The sequence below is a fragment of the Tursiops truncatus genome, chromosome 5 (assembly GCF_011762595.2).
Source record: "Tursiops truncatus isolate mTurTru1 chromosome 5, mTurTru1.mat.Y, whole genome shotgun sequence".
Taxonomy (NCBI): domain Eukaryota; kingdom Metazoa; phylum Chordata; class Mammalia; order Artiodactyla; family Delphinidae; genus Tursiops; species Tursiops truncatus.
This window is the reverse complement of record NC_047038.1, coordinates 90,441,859-90,462,912: the sequence shown is the minus strand read 5'-3', so window position 1 is coordinate 90,462,912 and position 21,054 is coordinate 90,441,859. Positions and strand designations below refer to the sequence as shown.

The 21,054-nt window shown below is 41.8% G+C and overlaps 1 protein-coding gene and 2 long non-coding RNA genes across 4 annotated transcripts in view; 1 reads left to right on the top strand and 2 right to left on the bottom strand.

Moving 5' to 3' along the window:
• The window catches only part of PARM1 (prostate androgen-regulated mucin-like protein 1), a 100,622-nt gene extending 92,332 nt beyond the window's left edge, over window positions 1–8,290 (bottom strand). Inside the window, exon 1 of the mRNA XM_033857138.2 lies at window positions 7,990–8,290. Within this exon, the coding sequence (XP_033713029.1) occupies window positions 7,990–8,032 (43 nt within the window). The 5' untranslated portion in view covers window positions 8,033–8,290. The remainder of the gene's footprint in view (window positions 1–7,989) is intronic.
• LOC141278797 (uncharacterized) lies at window positions 4,378–6,854 on the bottom strand. Of its 2 annotated transcripts, none has more exons than XR_012332037.1 (2): window positions 6,508–6,854; window positions 4,378–6,324 (listed from the first exon to the last, which is right to left on the bottom strand). It is a non-coding gene; the product is annotated as an uncharacterized lncRNA (long non-coding RNA). The 2 variants fall into 2 exon arrangements; XR_012332038.1 differs by having other exon boundaries at window positions 6,512–6,854.
• The window catches only part of LOC109549574 (uncharacterized), a 33,371-nt gene continuing 19,478 nt past the window's right edge, over window positions 7,162–21,054 (top strand). The window contains exons 1-2 of the long non-coding RNA XR_012332036.1: window positions 7,162–7,273; window positions 8,529–8,600. This is a non-coding gene — a long non-coding RNA (uncharacterized lncRNA). The remainder of the gene's footprint in view (window positions 7,274–8,528; window positions 8,601–21,054) is intronic.

Here is a 21,054-nt window from a genome sequence, read left to right as displayed (position 1 = left end):
TTGTTTAATAAACTTTTGTTGAATGTTTACTCACATGGCACTTGATGTGTATTATCATAACTCTACGAGGAGGAGACCGAGACCCCAGAGTTGGCATCACACCAGCCTGTCTTCCTCCAAAGCCTCTTCCACCATACCATGTAGCCTCTCAGAGAAAGTAACACAAATCCCATCCTCGTCGGGTAAATACCAGGGTTGTGTTTTCTCCAAATAAGCATTGAATGGGGAATCTGCTCAAAACAGGACTCTTCGTGAAGAGCAGTCTAGGAGGCCAGCCCGGAAGCGGGCAACCCCAGGTCACTCAGCCCTCCTTCATGCAACCAAACCACGCAGCTGAATTCCTCTTGACACTTCAGGACATTTTCTTATTCTTCTGCCCCTTTCACAATGCTGAGGGTACCTGAATTACCTGCCATTAAGGGCTGTCACATCCGTTTCCTCTGAAAGGCTCAATTTGCAACCTTTCACAAAACTAGAAAGGTGTACTAAAAGAGGGTGGATGTGCATACACACTTGAGGAGGAATCTCTTATCTCCTTCACCTAAAAATGAAACTTGGATGAATTTTCCATTCCCAGTAGCAGCATCAAGGAGGTGGTTTGGTCTTCAGTAGCCCCCAGTAATTTCAACAATCACTTCCCCCTCATTCAGCCACCTGACATTCTCTCCACCTCATGCAACAGACCACTCCCAGCCTCTTCCACGTATCCTACGCAGAAATTCTGAAACAGCCATGGCCCCTGCCCTCTGTCCATTTCTTATCCAGTTTCCACATGGAATGTGATATCACACTTCCTTCCCCTCCTACATTTCCTAGAAGGTAAACGATGAATGATCACTTATCCTCAAAAACTGATCATTCTTTCTCATGCTCAGACCTGTCTGAACAGTTCTTCAAAAAGGACAATTCCACGGCTCTCTCCTCTGGAACGCCATCTCTGACAACATTGTAATTTTTAAGACCAAACAGGCCGAGTTCCCTTTGGTTGGGTGACGGCCGTATTCAGCTTGATGTTGACCCATCAACAGCGAGAATTTACATGACCAGCCGAGTGTGTGATCCACCAATAACTTGCCTCTTTTCCCAAACCAACAAAGAGGTGGTTCAAGTCCACCAGATTTCTCTAGGAGCCTCTCATGGACAAATGGGCTTTGAGACTCCCTCGTGTAATTCTCAGATGTACTGAGTCCTCTCCTAATGTGACACATTACCTTAGCTCAATAGAATGACCAGAGTCCTAAACATTTCCCTAAACACATATAGCTTTTGCATGGTGAATAAAGAGGACACCCTTTTATCTTTACAATAATTATTACTGTTCTTCCTAAAGAATCTAAATGACAGTACAAAGCAAGAATCATATAGTGTGGAAGGTTTAACAATGAAATAACTGTTCAACGCCAGTATAATGGTAGCTGCCTGTCGTCTATCTGTGGATCACAAAAGCTTTTCCAATGGAAAATGAAAAGATTTTATAAGGGGCAGACAACCCCAGTAACAACCCATCATGGATAAAACAGTGGCTGAAAAAACTCTCTCAGGAATGAGGTTATGCTTCTGGACTACACAAGCTGGCAAGAATATCATCATTTTAAAGGTAACATATATTTTAATAACCCCATACAGGGAACTATAATATGTTCTATCCAGTGAGAAGCTTGAATGATAGCTTTAAGTTTACAACCATGGCCAAAAAAAATGAAAAATGAATTATACCTTCTCTCCTCCAATTCTTCTCATGTGCAACACCTGCCCTAAAGTTTCTGTGCCCTTATTTCCTCCTTCAGGGAAAAGAAAATCAGGTGTCAGAAGCTGGACTGTAACTGGAAGATATTATCATCAAAGCCGTATTCTATCATGCATCTTATTTTGTATTGAATAGACATGTTTTCTAAATATCACACCTGGTAACTTTCCACAATTTTTTTTCCACTTAACAATTACCTAGTCACAGATTTGGCCTTAAGTATAAAGGTGCAAATTTCCACCACGGTCTAATTGCTGGAAGGATTTTTTTCCCCCAATCTGCCTTGAAATTCTGTCTAATATGCTGCTTCAGGCCCCATATAGCCACAGATTCCAAGTGATACCTATAGACCTATTCTGCAGGAATTATGCAAACCTTATATAATAATTGTGAGATGTGTTAAGATCCTGGCACAGAAGACAGCATTGAAATCCAAAGCTGTTCTATTAACTTTCTTTTTTAATCAGCTGCCTGCTGGATTCTGGAAGGCTCTTAGTTCCAGCTCCTATGCAAGAACACTGTTACCATTTCAAATAGTATACTGTTTTTTTTTTTTTTAAGAAAAGGTCACAAAAGGGTAAAGTAATGTAGCCTCAGGGAGGCTACAGAAATCCCACCGATTGTTCAGAAAACCACAACAGTGCACAGTAAATGGATATGCAATCCGATTCAAAATGTTCCATTGGAGAGCTGCCTCTGAATCCTAACGTTGTAAGTTGCTCTCAGAGAGACAGAGCTGCTTTGAAATCTCCGAGTCATCTTCCCATGATCAGATTGTGATGAATGAATGAAATGGAGTGGGATGGCTAAAGCCGGGTGGGGCAGGGTTCAAAATAAAGCCAATCCTATGTCAAAGCCATTGCACTGATGAACCACACATGGAAGGCCAAAGGGAGAGTTGCTAGAATACACGATGATCAGTTACATTTGAATTCAAGATAAACAACGAAGAGTTATTTAGCTTAAGTGTGTCCCAAGTACTATGTGGGATAGACTTAGAATTCACTATTTATTTGAAATTCAAATTGGACTGGGCAACCTATATTTTTAATTGCTAAATCTGGCAACACTAGCCAAAGGACAATTAAAACAGCTTATTTTCAATTGACATTATGCCACCTTGCACCAATGAAAAACACAGATGACAACAATTATATAATCGCCTATTTTGTTGTAATGGTTTCTATTACGTATAAAATGGCAGAAGTCTCAAGGTTTATAAACGATATTAAAACAGGTAAAAGAAATGGGCTATGCTGCTGTAAAGGATCATGAAGACCATTTAAAGATCCACACCTCAGAAAATCTGACGTTACATCAATCCCCGTCCTTTAAATAATTTAAGCTATGACTACGAAATGTCATGCCATGAACTACATACACAAATCTGTCTTAGTTTATAGTAACCCTACTTGCACATTAACTGGATGATAACCTATTAGCCCTGCATTTCCAACTAAAAAGCAATCGTTGCATAAGGCAGGTACCCACTATTTGCCTACCTCTTTTCATAACCACTGCTGTCTTCTAAATGAAACATTAATTTTTCCTAGGCAACTGTTTTATTCAATACCTTGCTAGCAAAGCAAAGACAGCCATCTCTCTGTATCTGTGGGATCTGCATCAACCTTGGGCTGAAACTACTAGGAAAAAAAATTCCTGAATCCAAAAAGCAAAACTTGAACTTGTTGCATGCTGGTAACTATTTACACGGCATTTACATTGCGTTAGGTATTATAAGCAACCTAGAGATGATTTCGAGTATACAGGAGGAAGTGCGTAGGTTATATGCAAATACTATACCATTTTATATAAGAACCTTGAGCATCTGAGGATTTTGGTATGGGGGCCAGGTTCTGGATACTTAGGGATGACTCTATTTGATTCCTAAACTAACGTATCCAATTTCAGTAACTTCTAAAAGGGAGAAAACCATCGTGCATGTTAGAGCAGGATTCCTTTCATTGGGTGTTAAAACAGTCAATACACTTTGAAAATATTGTTTAAATGTCCCTCTTCGTTGTTTCCAGTGGATGCTGTACCCCCCAGCCCCACCCCTGTCCCCCCAAAAAAATTGTAGTTTAAGAAAATCTGCTCCAACGGTGTCAATATTTGGCCAATATTTTTCTTATAAAAGCACAAGCACGATGAAAGCACCACTAGACCAGGCCCAAATGATCAAGTTAAATTAGAGATCCGGCCATTATTGATGTTTTTGGATTCTGGAGAGAGCCATTCTGGATCATTCATACGCCATGAAATGCCTTTTCCTAAGTTGTTTGATCTGAATTATCCAAAATTTGTGGCTCTGGGAACCTGACCTTAAGATTTAGCTGAGTTGGGCTTTTGAAACACACCAGTCTGCAAAAGACTTTGTGGAAGAAATAGCATCTTCCGTGAGACTCAACTTCTGTTTGTTACTGAGCGTTTTTTGGACTGTTGTGCTAAATTTGAGCTGGCACGTTATTAACCTTTTCAAATTAGGCATTTAGTAGGCTCAGCTGAATCTTTTCTTAATTTGCACATGAGGGTTTGCCCGAACAGCTGGCATTGTGCTGGAATATTAGCTTAAATCTTCAATTTACATAGTCCAAGCACAGACACGTACACTTTGGACAGGACGACCTAACTGGTGCCAAACAGTCAACTTTATTAATAAGAATAATAGCAACAACAATTGCTAATGGTTATTGAGCGCTTACTATGTCCCAGGCATTATAGGTATATTCAGTTATTTACCACTTTTAACAGTCTGATGAAGTTTTATTTCCCCATTTTTGTAGATAAGAAAACTTGAGAGGTTAGATTACGTGCCCTAAATGATACAATTAGTAAGTAGTAAAACTTGGCTTTGTACTGAGGCAATCTAGCTGCAGAATCTGCAGCCGTGCTTCACCACTTGGCAACACTGTCTCAGTAAATCTATCCCATAATAATGGAGAACTTCCACCTTCTCAGGTAGGTTTCACAGCGAAGGAGGAGTCACTCTGTGACACAGACTTCAGGGGAATAGGAGGTAACCAGGCTAAAGGGATGCAAGCCACCCTTCACCTCCACTCGCAACCAACCACAGGCAACCTTGCCGTTCCCATAAATGTGTGTGCATTTTGGGGTTTATTTTTAACAAGTTTACGATAAGGTTTACGATATGGCTTTAATATGCTTATGATAAAGCCCTGCTTTATATGAGGACCTATACTGAGAAGAGAGCCATAAATGGGTAGGGTGGGGTCTTCCTTTGAGGATAAGGACGTTCGAGATGTTAGTCACTTGGAGAAGAGCTATAGCTGACAGGCCTGGGACACAAACAGGCTCTCTAGCTGGGTGGCAGACTGGAATCTAGCTCTGCTGGTCTTGATCACCAAGGGGCCAATCAGTCAGCTTGGGTAATGGGGCAGACTGCAGTATTCTCCCTGGGGTGGGGCAGACAGGGCAGAACCTAAGGCAGGAAAAACTGGGTCAAGGGATTTTTGCCTCTCTTACCTATGCTTGTTTCCCCTTGAACTCCTTGAACATTTGGAAAAGGACTCTGGGAAGTTCCAATATACCTCAGATGTCTCAGGGAGGGAATTTTTTAACATACTGAGTGAGCCATAGAGCACTGGAGAGCAGCAACGACGGTGGTGGGAATGAAAGAACTGAATCCAGAGAGGAGAGGGAGAGGGATGAAGATGGAAGCTTCCTGTGGCCTGCCATCCTCCCTCCATTCTTGGTTCTGCTGCCTGCCCTCGGAGGTTCTGGCTTGTAATTTAGAGGCAGTACTCCTGTATGCCTAGAGTACTGACCTTAGAGGTGTTTGGGAACGGTTTGTAAAATAGCCATGCTAGTTTTCTACCCCAATCAACTCTGAGAGAACTGAAGACAGCCCAAGGTTTCTCTCTTCCTTCTTTTTAAAATACAAGTGAATAAGTGTAGAGATCTACTTTTGCTGTGTTGTTCACAAGGCACAGGTATTTACAAGTGTCCATTATACAGGCTGGACAAAACACTATGTATATGTATTGAGTAGATCTAAGCCCCATTCCTGGCTCAAGAAAGTATCACCTCAAGAGTTTTATGGAAAATTTCCTGAATTCTCTAAAGATGGGGTGGGGGGAAAGCAACTGCCTGATGAAGCTATCTAGAGCTTTGCCACTTTCATTTCAAGAACCCTTGTCCCTCTCTCCTTTACTACTTTTTCTAGAAAAGTTTTATTTTAGTTTCTCAAAACACCTTACTCTGGGATGTAAACAACCTTGTTCGGTATTTATGCCTCTTTTTATATTATTTTCCTGATAACTTATTGCAAGTAGCTCTAACAACACACTGACCCCCGAAGAGATTCCTTCAGAGGCACGAACTCAGAGGAAAGGACGCTTCATCACTCAGGGAGATGTACTCAGAAACATAACTATGTCTTCCGGGGTCAGGGGAACCCCAGAACTGGGAGGCTGTGATCTTCTTTGTTCTGGCTTCGACACACGTGTGCAGGGATGAGTGAGGCTGCGCAGTGGGTCCCCAGCTACCAGCCTCCTCAGTCTGGGCCGTGAACAAGGTCAAGGTTCTTGCCGCAGCAATAGCAAGGCTAAACTCTAAAACTGGCCAAGAAAAAAAATAATAAATTTAAAAATATGTATATATATCTTGAGCTCCTTAGGGAGGAAAAACCCCCACAATACACTGCCTTAGTAGGGTTACTCCCGGCGTTGCCAACTGCCAGAGTTGTTAAAAAAATAAAAATTAAAGAAAAGCCACTAAATAAAATTAGCCAACAAACCTACCTACCAGCTCTACTGGCTCACTGAAGGTTTTCTCAGCCTCCAGCCTCATGAAAGGATTTCTAGAGAGGAGAAAGGAAGGCACCTTTCCTGTCATTTCGTAAACGTCTCTTGGCAATCCCGGGGCTAGGGAGTCGGCTGTCACACTTGGGGATACAGGCGCTACCAGCCTGGCCCAAGGCTGTGCAACCAAAGCGGCAGGAGACCGGGAACCCTCTGTGGACGTGCCTCCAAACCTTGCAGACACCAGAGAGAAAAGGGAGCTTTCTCAGGCGTTCGGCAAGTAGAGGAAAAAGACCCGCTCTAGCCTCAAGTTGGGAAACTTTTCCTCAAAACTGCATTATCCGTTGTGAGCTGCCTGGAAACCCCTAGCTTCTTTTCAAGGGATTGTAACGACTTGTGTCCACAATTACAGGAACCCAAGCAATTCAGGAGGCAAAAAAATACACACACGGACTACAAGCATGAGTCAAACGGCTTGTGTATGTGGCTTTGGAACATTCTTATCTAAACACGCCTGTGTCCCCGCACTCGGGCTGCTTTTTCCACCAGTGCCTCATCCGTAGTCAGTTGTCCCTTGTCTGCCTACATTTTCTGGAAAAACTAGATACCCCACCCTCAGACTTAAAGAGCTGTTCTGAATCTCTCCTCTACGCCCACCAAGCCGAGCTCAGTCCTCCGGCTCCTCTCTCCCCAGGCCCTGCTTGGAGGCCGCTGCCATCCGTGGTCCTGAGGCCAGCGATGCGCGCGTGGGGAAGCCGTCCGGAGGGTGAGTGTGTGTAGGAGGAGTGGGTGGAACGGGGAGGATGCTAGTTTTAGCCAAGTTAACAGTTTCTGCCAGGGCACATATTTTGGGGGAGTTTCCAGGCCATAGGGTAGAATTGCAAATCCCCAGGGGTGATCACGAGCTCGAGCCGGGTCGGAGCAGCTGCCCTGAGACTGTTAAGGCCGCATCACCCCCACGCGTAACTAGGAAGGGTCGCCGGAGATGAGAGACCACCAAATCTCGGGGAACGCAAACCAGCCCCGCCGGGTGCGCGGCCACGGCTTAAAGCTTTCCCAGATGCGATCCCTCCTGCTTCTCCTTCTTATCCCTCCCTGAGTCCAACCGCGTCAAGAGGTCTGGTGCCCAACTCTGGCAGGGTGTGCTCGGACACCCGAGAAGCCTCTAGTTTCAGTCAGTGTCGCCAGCCCGGGTTTCAAACGCATCGTGCAGCCACCTGTTTCACAAAGCCCGGAGTTTGTGCGGGCGCGGGCTGCGGCCGGAAGAACCCTGTCATCCCCTCGGTCTGGCTCGGCCCAGGTTCTCCAAAAACGCACATCGCTCTAAATCCAAGTGCGCACGCAGCTCTGCGAAACGCTGGAGGCTCGCACCACTCCGGCCCCCAGCGCGCGGCGACTTATTTCCCGGTCTCCCCGGTTCAGCCCCCGCCCCCAGCGCTAGTCGCCGGGCCAGCCCTCCGCCAGATTGGCGCCCCAAAATACCTGCCGTGAAGATGCAGAGAGCGAAGAGAGTCTTGTAGACCATGGTACCCTGGTGCTTGGTGCCGCACCCGGCGCGGGCAGCGGGAGAGTTTGCCGGGACTGACCGAGCGCCCAGAGCGCGGGCAGCTCCTCCTCTGTCCGCTGGCTGCGGTGGGAGCCGGGCGACCGGGCGGCGGTAGGGGAAGCTAGGCGAGCGCCGCGCGGCTCCGTCAGCTGCTTGTACTCCGGCGCCCGGCGCGCTTCTGCTCCATCCCAGCCGCCCGGGCCGCCTCCGCCGCCGCGACTGCTGCCGCCAAACCCCTCCCACCCGGGTCCCGCGGAGATGACAAGGCCACCCCTGGCCTTTCCTCTCCCAGCCCTCGTGTCCCGGGAGTCGCGGCCCAGGGCGGCCTCTGCTGGACAGTCAGGGCGCGAGACCCGAGTTTCGACCCGGTTCAGCAAATGTTTGGGGCGGCTAGCACTGTGCTGGGAACTAAGTGGAGGCAGAGAAGTGGGAGCAGATTTCTGCCCTCAGGAATTTACCTCAGCTTTTCTTACAGGAGTAACAACCTTCAAACACGTGACCGCGTGCCATCTTAGGTGTCACCTCGAAGAGCCAAGACCCCACTACGGTAAGGGAACATACACTTCTTTCCAAGTATGAGAACCTTTTCCTTTTCTTTCATTTCTCCAAACCTTCCTGCATGTACGTTAAACCCTCACACACATTCAACCCTACTGCATTTCCTGGTGCCTGGGCCAGGAGGTCTGCCATCGTACTCAGCTTCTCACGAGAAGAAACAGTACTAATGTCAGGTAACAGTGATCATGCGATAATTATGAGCCAGGCACCCTACTGGGTGTTGTATCACGATGCTTCTAACAACCCTACGACATAAGAATTATTATTTCATTTTAAAGATAAAAAAACTAAGGCACAGAGAAGTTAGGTAATGTGCTCAAGGTCACATAGCTGGTAAGGGCTGGATCCCGTAACTGAAGAGTTTGTGTACCAGGGCATAATAACAAGGGCTGACATTTCCTGAGAATTGCTGTGTCCTAGACAACTGTGCAGTACAGGTATTAACCAGGTCAGGTTCTCAGAACAATTCTTTGAAGTGGGCGCTATGATAGCTTCATTTTCAGGGGAGAAAATGAAAGCGTGCAGAGGTTTAAGTACCTGCCCAAGATCACACAGCTAGCTAATGGTACAGATAAGTTGCCTGCCTAGGGACCTGGGGTCATCCCTGTACTATACTCTCTCTTCAAAGCCCAAGGTTTCTGTGTGTTCACACAGATCGAAGCTGATCCTTCACGTAATCCTCTCCACCACCTTTGACTTGCTTATTTTTTACACGTCTATCAGACCAGATGCTAGGTCATCTTCCAATATCTATGTTATTATGAGCCTGGTGGTCCCCTAGTCACTAGAGCTGGGATTAAGGAGCCTTCTTAAAGAACTGATTTGCACAGGACCTAGCAGTGCTGGAGAACAGCTTTCTTTCTTTCTTTTTTAAATTTATTTTACTGAAGTATAGTTGATTTACAATGTTGTGTTAATTTCTGCTGTGCAGCAAAGTGATTCAGTTATATATATGTATATGTTTATATGTGTGTATATCTATCTATATATTTTCATATTCTTTTCCATTATGGTTTATGAAAGGATATTGAATATAGTTCCCTGTGCTATTCAGTAGGACCTTGTTGTTTATCCATCCTATAGAACAGCTTTCTTGTTCTGTGACTTCTTTCTCATATACCAGACAGAGCCCCAAGTTGTATTTTCTCACTCCCTTGGGCCTCATGACTTTATCTGTGATGATGTCAGTTCCTCTTCCTGACCCCACCGTCACCACTTGTAGAGCTTGTCACGCTTCCACAACCAGATTAAACTGAGCTCATGTTTTCTCTTTTGTCTTGGTAAATTTATTGATTCTTGTTGAAATGAGAAGTCAAAGATATTACAACCAAATGCCCAACCCCCTTTCCTCCTCCCTGGCCAAAGAAACTGCAAATTTATTTTTATTAAACAAACTCTTTTAATGCTTTTGACCTTCAGGTCCTTCTGGTTTCTAGGCTAATCTATGTGATGATGAAGAATTACTGCATCTGTGTGGTGACTGCCATGGAGGCAGGGACCACACACAGATGGAATTTTGCAAGCACATTCTGTAAGGCACTGGTGCCTTTAGATGGGGCCATTTAAGTAAGTGACCCTATGACAGAAATAAAGATTTTCAAAAACACTTCACAGAAAAAAAATTGTTCAGTTGAAACTTAACAGACATTAATGGAGTCCCTTAGTAGTGTAAAGCATGTGTGACAGGCTTTGATATCTAAGATGATAGTTTTGTACCCAAAGGATTGTGACTCCCACGTATGAATCAGTTAAAATCTCCAAAGCTTTTCGTTGTATACAGAATAGAGTTGAAAATAATTTCTTTAACTAAAATAATTCATTTTTATTAACAATTAAAACTTTTGATTTATTAATTTAGTGAAAACATATTTGATCACTTACTAGGTGCCAGACCTTATACTAGGCTGTGGGAATGAGACAGGTTGTAACAGTCAAGGTAGGTAGGTTCTGCTGCTGTAATAAACCACCCCAAAGTCTCAGAGGCTTAAGCAATAAAGGTTTACTTCTCGCTTATCATCATCTGCTTTGGATCCAGGCTACTCCCCAGAGTAGATATCTTCTACATCAGGATTCGGTGTTATACTCCATATCAGAAACTGCTTCTATACTTAGGAAAGAAAGAGGAGGAGAGTTATGTGCAGCATTTATGTCTTCCACCTGGAAGTGACGATTCTTTTCTTTTTAAAATTAATTAATTAATTAATCTTACTTTTGGCTGCGTTGGGCCTTTGTTACTACACACGGGCTTTCTCTGGTTGTGTCGAGTAGGGGCTACTCTTTGTTGCGGTGCACAGGCTTCTCGTTGCAGTGGCTTCTCTTTTTTTTTTAAATACTTTTATTTTATTTTATTTTATTTTATTTTTTGGCTGTGTTGGGTCTTCGTTTCTGTGCGAGGGCTTTCTCTAGCTGCGGCAAGCGGGGGCCACTCTTCATTGCACTGTGCGGGCCTCTCACTATTGTGGCCTCTCTTGTTGTGGAGCACAGGCTCCAGACCCGCAGGCTCAGTAGTTGTGGCTCACGGGCCTAGTTGCTCTGCGGCATGTGGGATCTTCCCAGACCAGGGCTCGAACCCATGTCCCCTGCATTGGCAGGCAGATTCTCAACCACTGCGCCACCAGGGAAGCCCTGCACGGGCTTCTCTTGTTGCAGAGCATGGGCTCTAGGCGCGCGGGCTTCAGTAGTTGTGGCATGTGGGCTCCATAGTTGTGTCTAGCAGGCTCGAGAGCGCAGGCTCAGTAGTTGTGGCACACGGGCTTAGTTGCTCTGCGGCATGTGGGATCTTCCCGGACCAGGGCTTGAACCCGTGTCCCCTGCATTGGCAGGCGGATTCTTAACCACTGCGCCACGAGGGAAGTCCAGAAGTGACGATTCCGCACCTTTACTGGTTAAAGGAAGTCAGTGGCCATGCATAACTTCAAGAAAGCAAGGAAGCACATTCTTCATGGTTGTGATGTATGCCACAGTGGTTAATTGTCCCTGCCATCAGGAAGCTTATAGTCTAGTAGTGAGGAGTCAAACATTGAATGATCCCCAAAATATATGCAATAATTTATTATGTTAAAGTGGTGGGGGATGGGAGAAACGGGTGAACTGTTTTATAGTTGTTTGTTAAAATAAATTGAATAAAAAAGAGTTCAAAATATAGGCAATACTTTATTATGTGAAATGCTATAAATAATAATACCCACTAACACGTATTGAGCTTCTGTTCTATGTTCTGTTAGGGATTGTTTCAAGCATTTTGTGTAATCTGTAAACTTTACACTCTGTAAGTTTATCCCGATTTTGCAAATAAAGAGACTGAGAGATACGTAACAAAAGTGTAAGTATGAAGGAAACCAAAAGATGCTAAGATATTATGGCAGGGGGACTTGCACTCCTCATCGGGGTCAGGGATGGAATTTGCATGTAACTTTTTAGTCATGCCTTATAGCAAAAGCCAGTTTCTTCAGAGATTTCTTGGTTCTTTCATAATGCTCCACTGGGATAAAATCTAAGATAAACCTGCCTTTTACTGACTCCCACTCTTTTTTTGATCTCTGATTAAGTGAATTGCTAGGGTTGTAGACGTTCAATATTTTTAAAATATTGCCCTTGGTTGACTTAGCTTTCGACATCCTAAATTTATCATAATTTATAGATAAAGTCGGGTAATACATTTTAGGTAATATGGAAGTGTTAGCTCTGGACTCTTGGATTCATCATAGCCTAGGAGAGACAGAATAACTTGGTTGAGAGAGCTGGGTAAGTAAGGCAGTCTGTGCAGTGGTTAGAGGCTGAGTTCTGATGTCTATTCCATGGTCCCCATAGGCTGGCTTCCAATCCCCCCTCTTCCATCTACTAACTGACATTACTTGGTATCTCTATGCCTCAGTTTCTTCCTGGCTTCATTGGGAAGATTAAGTGGATTACATATGTGAAAGGCTTGTCATGTTCTAGGTGCCAGTAAATGTTAGCTATTATTAGAGGAGAAACTTTGAGGTACATTTAAAACTCATTTGGGGATCTAAAGTACAAGGAGAAAACATTAATGCCTGCTGTAGCTATTTCTTCATATAAAAGGTTACGAAACTTGGATTCTCCCCTGGGCATTTCCACTCCTGCTACATCTGAGTTGCAGGGGAAAGCTCTAAACTATCTCTGACAGCTCCTCCCCCAACCCCTCATCCCCAAAGGCAGGAGTGCAGCAGTTTCAAGACCCTGATATATTTTGTCTTGGTTTCATTTCTCTTCCCAAGTTGCACTGCAAAAATATCTCCCTGGCTTTTGCTATATACTTAATTACATAACTTTGCTTCTCTCTTAACTCCAATTTCCTTTTAAAAATATTAATGGTAAAAAAGATTAAAGGCAGTGATGCAATATGAGAAAAACAAGAAATTTGGAACTTTGCCAAGAAATATTTGTTTGAACAAAGGCAATTTTAAAAGCACATGATGAAACATAATTGTTTCCCTGATTTAAATAAACTTGTTTGGAGCGCTTTGAGGACACTAAACCACAGGTCACTAATTTTTATTTTAATTAAGGAGGAGACCCTTGAAGTATTTCAGGAAGGAAGAAACTGGCCTCTTGGAGGTGATGCACATAATGAAACCGCTTTTTAAACTTGATTGAGTTGCTACTGTAGATTTGCATTGTCCAATAGAAGCAAAATACAAATCATGTATGTTATTTTAAAATTTCTAGAAGTCATATTTTGAAAAAGGAGAAAGAAACAAGTGAATTTAATTTTAATGCTATGATTTATTTAACTTGATGTATCTAAAATATTTATCATTTCAGCATGTAATGAATAGCAAAACATTAATAGGATATTTTACATTCTTTTTCTTATTGTAAGTCTTCAAAATCCAATGTTTATTCTACATTTATACAACATCTCAATTCAGACTAGGTACATTTTGAATACTCAGTAACAAAACATGGCTAGCAGCTATCATAACGGGCGGTGTGGCTATAGAGAACTGGGCCCAGCCTCTTGCCTTGCCTCATGGATATCTTCTGTAAAAGTACAGAGCAGTGCTGGTGGAACTTTCTTAACTGACAGTGGAGTAGTTGGAAGCCTAAGACTTGCTGATTGCGTGGCCTCTAACCCTCATTAACTTCTCTAAATCTCAGTTTTCCCCTCCAAGAAGTGAAGACCGTGATAATCATTACACCTTACTTCAGAGGATTACTGAATATAATCCTTATATTATTAATTACTTAATTAATGCATGGAAAACCTTTAGAACAGACCCTAGACAGAGCAGAGCCTTAATAAATGTTTACTTGTTATATTTGGTAAGAATGGTTATGATGATGATTACAAAATGAGTATTAATAGTAAAATTAATAGTAAAATATTAATAGTAAAATATTAATAGTAAAATCTTCCCAATTGTCAGTGTAGCATTAGCGATTCCTTACCACTCAGAGGTATTGACAATATTGCTTGTCCCTAGAAGTCTACTTTTACATAGTTTAGAGCAGCATTTATCAAACATTTTGGTCTCAGGACCCCTTTGCACTTCTAAAATTAGAACTCTGAAAACTATTTGTTTTTAAGGGCCCTTTCAGGTAATTGTGCATTTTGTTCTTTTATATTGCAACAAAACTCAATAAACAGTGGTTTCTTAAAAGTTAGTAGCAAGGTGGAATCTGAAAGCATCTCAATAAAATTTTCATATTCTGTTACATTAAAATCCATTGGTCTATTTTGCACTTTGGATGTGTCTTTTACCCATGTGTGATTTTGTAACATCATGCATTGATCATATAGAAAATATTGGTTCACTGAGTTACGCAGATCTTCCGCATTTTAACACATTTCATTATACAACATCAAAAACTATACTTGTGAACATCTCCACTCATGTCATCAAAAAAGTCTTTAAATATTGGGAAGCTATCAAGTTAGTGGTAGAAGATACAAGTTTGGCAAAATTCTAATTTTCACTTGAAAGCTTGGTTGCTTTCCTTGAAGTGACATCTAACATCCCAGAAAAAATGCCTGACAAATATCCAAGTCTGAATAACCACAGTTTGTCTTTTAGTTGTTCTTTTAAGTAAAAATTGTGTTCCACAAAAAAAGTGGTTAGTTAAGCCTGTGACTCAAGTAATCCCATAAGTGCATTTCCTTGAGACAATCACCTCCCTTTGGCATGCAGCCAACAATGCTTTATGCATACTTCCCAGTTATTTACATAAAATATGAAAAACTATACATATTCAAAATCAAGATTTAACAAAGTTAATAATTTTTACTCCTCTTTAAGGGAGTTCTTAAGTGAAACATGCTTTTTTCCCCTTTAAACTAGACATGCATGGTGTTGAGGAATACAATACCTACAAATATAATTTGGACCCACTGCTACATTTATGCTGAGACACCAGACATTTTCCCACAATCGCTTTTGCATCATCAATGCAAAAATTTTAAAAAAGGACTAAAAAATAAAAAAGGTAAATAGCATCTTTGTATTATTATGAAAAGAGTCTTGACTTTGCAGACCTGAAAGGACCTTGGGGATCCCTAGGAGTCTGTGGACCACACTTTGAGAACTGCTGGTTTAGCAAAAACATCTAAGAAGGTCGCTGAGAACATCGACTGTTTTATCTGTCCAGAGCAGCCCTTTCTTCAGAGAAATTCTCTTTTCCCTTCTCCAAGCAAGTTGTTCCAATAGTGGTTGCATCTTCCTGTGGAGCCTGCCTCTTTTTTCAGTGATTGGTATAGGGTGGACATCAGGCTCTGTTTGTCCTACTCAGTGCACTTCCCCAGGATTTTCAAACTTGGGACCAGAAAATACCACTAATAGTTGTGCTCTGAGATGAAGTTATGGGGTTCTGGTACTCTGGTGGACCACTCCAGCATGTGGAAGGAACTGGTCTGAATTAGGATACAGAAACTTGATTCTTGGAGAGAAGTAGAAATGGGAGAAAAGATGCCCAGTGGCATTTTGGTCCCTAGTCACACTAGTTCCTAGTCTCTAAGGTTCAACCACATCTTTGCCCTTCCCCCCCCCCCACCCCCACTCTGTGAGCATTTTCATGAATTTCCCCTTTTGGTCCAGCTAGTTCAAACTGGGTTTCTGCCACCTGCAACCTAAAGCAATTGGCTAATGCAGAGGGTAGCAAAAGCTAATTTCCAAAGTCACTCAGTGTTCAGTAATAGTGACTGAGGATAGCTCTTCCCATTCAGAAAAATTTAATTATCAGCTCTGGGCTAAAAATAATCATAATAAAAACATACCACCGCTACGTTATTGAACTGATGTGTGGCAGAGCAAGTCAGGATATTCAGCTTCTATTTCTGAAAAACATTCATGTAAATGAAAATTGTTAAGCCCATGAAAGCAAGTGAGGTTCACCATTGATACTAAAGGTTTAATAATACATGATAAATTTGAATATGTCCACAAATATTTGTCATGAAAAATACAATGAATAACCTGGGCTTTAAATACCTTACTTTTTCACAATATTTGTGAATTTGTCCAATAAGGCCTTTTTTGTGCTCTACACATACTTTTACCACCATCAATTGTAACACATCTTGTTAGATTCCATTTCAGGTTGTACTGAATTGATGTTTTTTTTAGGTTCCTTGAAAATATTCTTGGACTTCCCTGGTGGCACAGTGGTTAAGAATCTGCCTGCCAATTCAGGAGACATGGGTTAGAGCCCTTGTCTGGGAAGATCCCACATGCCACGGAGCAACTAAGCCCGTGCATCACAACAACTGAGCCTGCACTCTAGCGCCCACGACCCACAACTACTGAGCCTGCGTGCCACAACTACTGAAGGCCACGTGCCTAGATCCCGTGCTCTGCAACGAGAGAAGCCACCGCAATGAGAAGTCCGCGCACTGCAATGAAGAGTAGCCCCCGCTAGCCACAGCTAGAGAAAAACCCACATGCAGCAACGAAGACCCAACGCAGCCAAAACTAAATTAATTAATTAAATTTTAAAAAAGTACTATATTGAAGAAATATCTACATCCCTGTACTTCAGAATTATTTATAATAGCCAAGATATGGAAACAACCTAAGTGTTCAAAAAATGTGGTATATATAAACAATGGATATATTAGATATTATTTAATATATTTAATAAATAAATGAATATTATTCAGCCATGAGAAAGAATGAAATCCTGCCAGTTGTGACAACATGGATGGACCTTAAGGGCATTATTATAGGTGAAATAAGTAAGACAGAGAAAGACAAATACTGTATGGTCTCTCCTATACATGGTATCTAAAAACCTCAAACTAATAGAAACAGAGAACAGATTGGTGATTGCCAGATGTGAGGTAAGGGTTGGGAATATGGGTAAAGGTAGTCAAAAGGTAAAATCTTCCAGTTATACGATATGTAAGTTCAGAGGATGTAATGTACAGCATGATGACTATGGTTAATAATACCATAGGCATATTTGAAAGTTGCTGAGAGGAGAGCCTAAAAGTTCTCCTCATAAGAAAGAAAAATGTAACTATGTGAGGTGATGGATGTTAACTAGACTTATTGTGGTAATCATTTGGCAATATATACATATATCAAATCACTGTTTTGTATACCTTTAACTTATGTATTTCAATAAAACTGGAAAAATATAAAAAAGAAAAGAAGATATTTTTGACTCTTAGGTATACATAATAATTTATTTAGCAAAATACATCTTTGTTAGTAAATAACTTCAGTATTTTTCTTATCTGAAGTATAACACATTCTGAATTGAAGAAATCAGTTAATCAGATTTTATTATTTATTTTTGAATTATTTTTGCTTTGGTTACCCCAAGTTTTGGCAAGAATAACAAGAGGTTTAAAAATCAAGAGCTTAATTTAATGAATATCATGTTAGATGAACGTGATTACTTATAGTCTTAAAGGCCAGCCAGCCTGGTTTTTACTGGAATAACTAGAAAAGAGCATCTCAAAGATGAAGATCTTTCTTTAAAAAATCCTGTCTTATTCTCACTTTAACTAATGCTCTTAACAAAATGTCCTCTCTGCTTAAATATTACATCTGTGTGCTATAGACTGCAAGTTTGTGTTCCCCCCATATCATATGTTCAGTCCTAATGCCTAAAGTTATGGTATTTGGAGGTGGAGCCTTTTGGAAGTGATTAGGCCATGAGGGTGGAGCCCTCATGCTTGGGATTTGTGCTTTTGTAAAAGGGACCCCACTCCTCCCCTGTGAGGACACAGCGAGAAGATGGCCATCTATGAACCAGGACACAAGCCCTCACCAGATATCAAGTCTGCTGATACTTTAATTTGAACTTCCCAGCCTCCAGAACTCTGAGAAAGAAATTTCTGCTGCTTATAAGCCACCAGTCTATGGTATTCTGTTATAACAGCTTGAACAGACAAAGACACTGTGTAACAGTAAATTTTTTTATGAAAGGAAAATAGATACTTTGGCTCCAAGAGAACGAATGTACCAATGACCAATGGCCAGAACACATATGACAACAGAACTCTGACCCACAACCTCTGTAGGAACCAGTCCAGAATGGTCAAGACTTGGTCACTTACTGTCAACTTCCCTATTTTTCTCTCTTGTTTCCAACACAAGACCAACCAAAGAAAGCCAACACACTCCCCAAACCCATCGTATAAGATGCCTCGCTTCTAGGTAGCCTCCTTCCGGTTTCCCCATCCAGCAACTTCCAAACATATCATACCTGAAGCCATCCCTTTTTTTTCCCACTATAAAACTTTCATATTCCCTTGCCCATCTTTCAGTCTGTCCCAAACACAAGTGATGGTGTTGACTCCCTTGCTATAGCAAACTTCGAACAAATAGCCTATGTTGGTTCTCATTTGGGTGGTCTTTGTTTACTCGTGTTTTCTTTGAGATCCCACCGAGATGCAGTGTGCACTGCTCAATGCTATGAACCCCAGCCTTCAACCTGGTGCGGTACCCACAGAGGTCCCTTGTGCTTGCTGCTCGTGACTTGTCAGATTCATGCTGACGTGGAAAGTCAGCACCTGGTCTGAACTATGCTCTCTTTGTGTTGCGTTCCTTGGCTGTTTATTCACAGTTTAATACTCAGGTTTTGTTATTGGTTTCCACTTGTTTGGCATCCTTGGTAGAATCAAGCCATTCCTTTTCATCCTTTTCTGCTCTCTTTGGACTTCCTTTTTGTGTTCTCTAATACTGTCACTTGTCATAAGAAGGAGAGGCAAAGGGTGGACAAATGACCTTAAACAAATCAACCTGTAATAATTTTTTCTTTTTTTCTAGAAGAGAGGGACACAACAAAGTCACAACCTACTGATGATAACCAAGGTTATTCTAAATTTGAACTTAATAACCTATGAAGGGTGGTGGACCAAATACTTGCTACCTGTAAGAGACTAACAGATACAAATATGTGAAACAACTAATGTAAAGTCTTGGTTCTGCCGTGAACTACTCCTCTTTCCCTGGCTTTCCGTATACCTCTACCAGATCCCACTTCCTTTGTGTCCAGGATGCCTGGTCCTGTTTGCCTCAGACCAACACCTCATAAACCTTAGGAGTAGTACTCTGAGATTTGTCTGTACAAAGAGACCTTAATTCTATAAATCCTCAGGCTGGAAATTCTGATTCAGACACAAACTCTAAAACGATGCCACCCTTGATTATTCAGGTATTCTACCTGGGAGAATTACTGACTCATTGTTTATGCAAACCATCAGAGCAGTATGATTCCCACCTGTGGGAATCATACAACTGGGAAAGACTGTAAGAAACTTATCACTAGCTTTGGCAGAGGTATTAATGCTACCACCTCTGTTTTAGATGGTATACAGATTAGTCTCAACATATTGACATGAATAGTGATGAACAGTTGCATTGCTCTAGATTTCTTCTTCACTAGTCATGGTGGCGTCTTTGCCATTGCTAATTCTTGCTCTACTCGTATCAGTGACAGAACATGGTTGAACGTCACCATAATGAAAAAGATACTGGTTTCTCTAAGGTTGATTCTCATGGTTTATGAAATTGGTTCTTGGCCTGGGTTGAGTGATTGGAATTCCTGGTTCAATGATTGGAATTCCCGGTTCAAGCATTTTACAGGAACTGTTAATTATTCTTGTTGCTATCACAATGCTCGTTCTGTCGGTCCATTGCATTCTGCCTCAAATAGCCACTTTCTCATCATATGATCACCATGATTGTATAAAAAAGGTCAAGACAATCTGGCTCTGCAGTTGATTGTGAAGGTGGCTAAACAATCTCTGAGAAATGGAAGTTGGCTCTTTAGCCTTCCATAAATTGGTTACCTTCTGACAAGTAAGATACGGACCAAAAGGGGAGATGAGAGACTGCATATACAACAGTGGCCAGACCATATCATATATGACAATAGAACTCTGACCCACAACCTCTCTGCAGCAACCATTGCAGGAAGTCACACTACTGCCTCTGCAGCAAGTGTACCACAGTGGGCAGGACATGGTCAGTCGCTGTCAGCTTCCATATTTTTTGCCTTTGCTTCCAGCTCAAGACCAACCAGAAAAAGCCAACTATGCTCCCCAAACCAATTACATTTGATGCCCTGCTTTTGTTTTATTTCATTTTAATGGTGGACATGTATTTTATTTGTTGTGATGACTGAAAATGTGAGCAGCAATTATGGCAACGTCCATAGAATTTCCCCTGTGGTGTAAAATAACAGATAAGACTTTTATAATATTATCCCTTGATAACTGAAGTTCGCAATGGCTGAAATGCTCTATGGGGCTCAGTGACGCCCTGCTTTTAGTTTTCCCTTCTTCAGCTTCTCAGCGCCATCGGCCTCCAATCAGATCATACTTGAAGCTTCCCCCCTGATCTCCACTATCAAGCTTTCTCACTTCCTTGTTCATCTTTGAGTCTCTGCTAAATGCAAGTGATGGTGGCTGACTTCCTTGCCATTATAAACTGTGAATAAATAGCCTTGTTTGTCCTGATTTCAGCAGTCTTCTGGTCAATGACTTAGCTTTGTTTTAGGATATCTATAATGCTGGGCATAAGGATAGTAAAATTATAAAGTCAGTCTCAGACATGAAAGGTAACCGTGAGGGATAGTAAGGGAAGGTTCTTTCTTAAAATGAAGGAAAAGTGGTTTCTGAAAAATTTCCTAGAAATCTTCTGGAAAATATGAAGGGGAATAAAATAAGTGATTTGGTTGGCTTTGTAAAATGACATGATGGGCTGAATGGAGTCCTTATTTTTTACAATAAGAAAAGAAAGGGGAAAAAAGAAGTTCAGTGCTTTGTGTCTCAGAACAACCTTATCCAGATTCTAAAAGCACTTGGCAAAAGTCATCTGGTATCAAGTATTAGAACTCCTTTTTCAAAAATGAGAAGTGAGAGCACTGTGGATTTTTCCAGGAGAGGAGAGTAAAGATTTTGTACTTTGCCATTAAATATTCTAATAATTATTTCAGTACCATATTATTCCATAAAGTAGTCTGTACGGCAA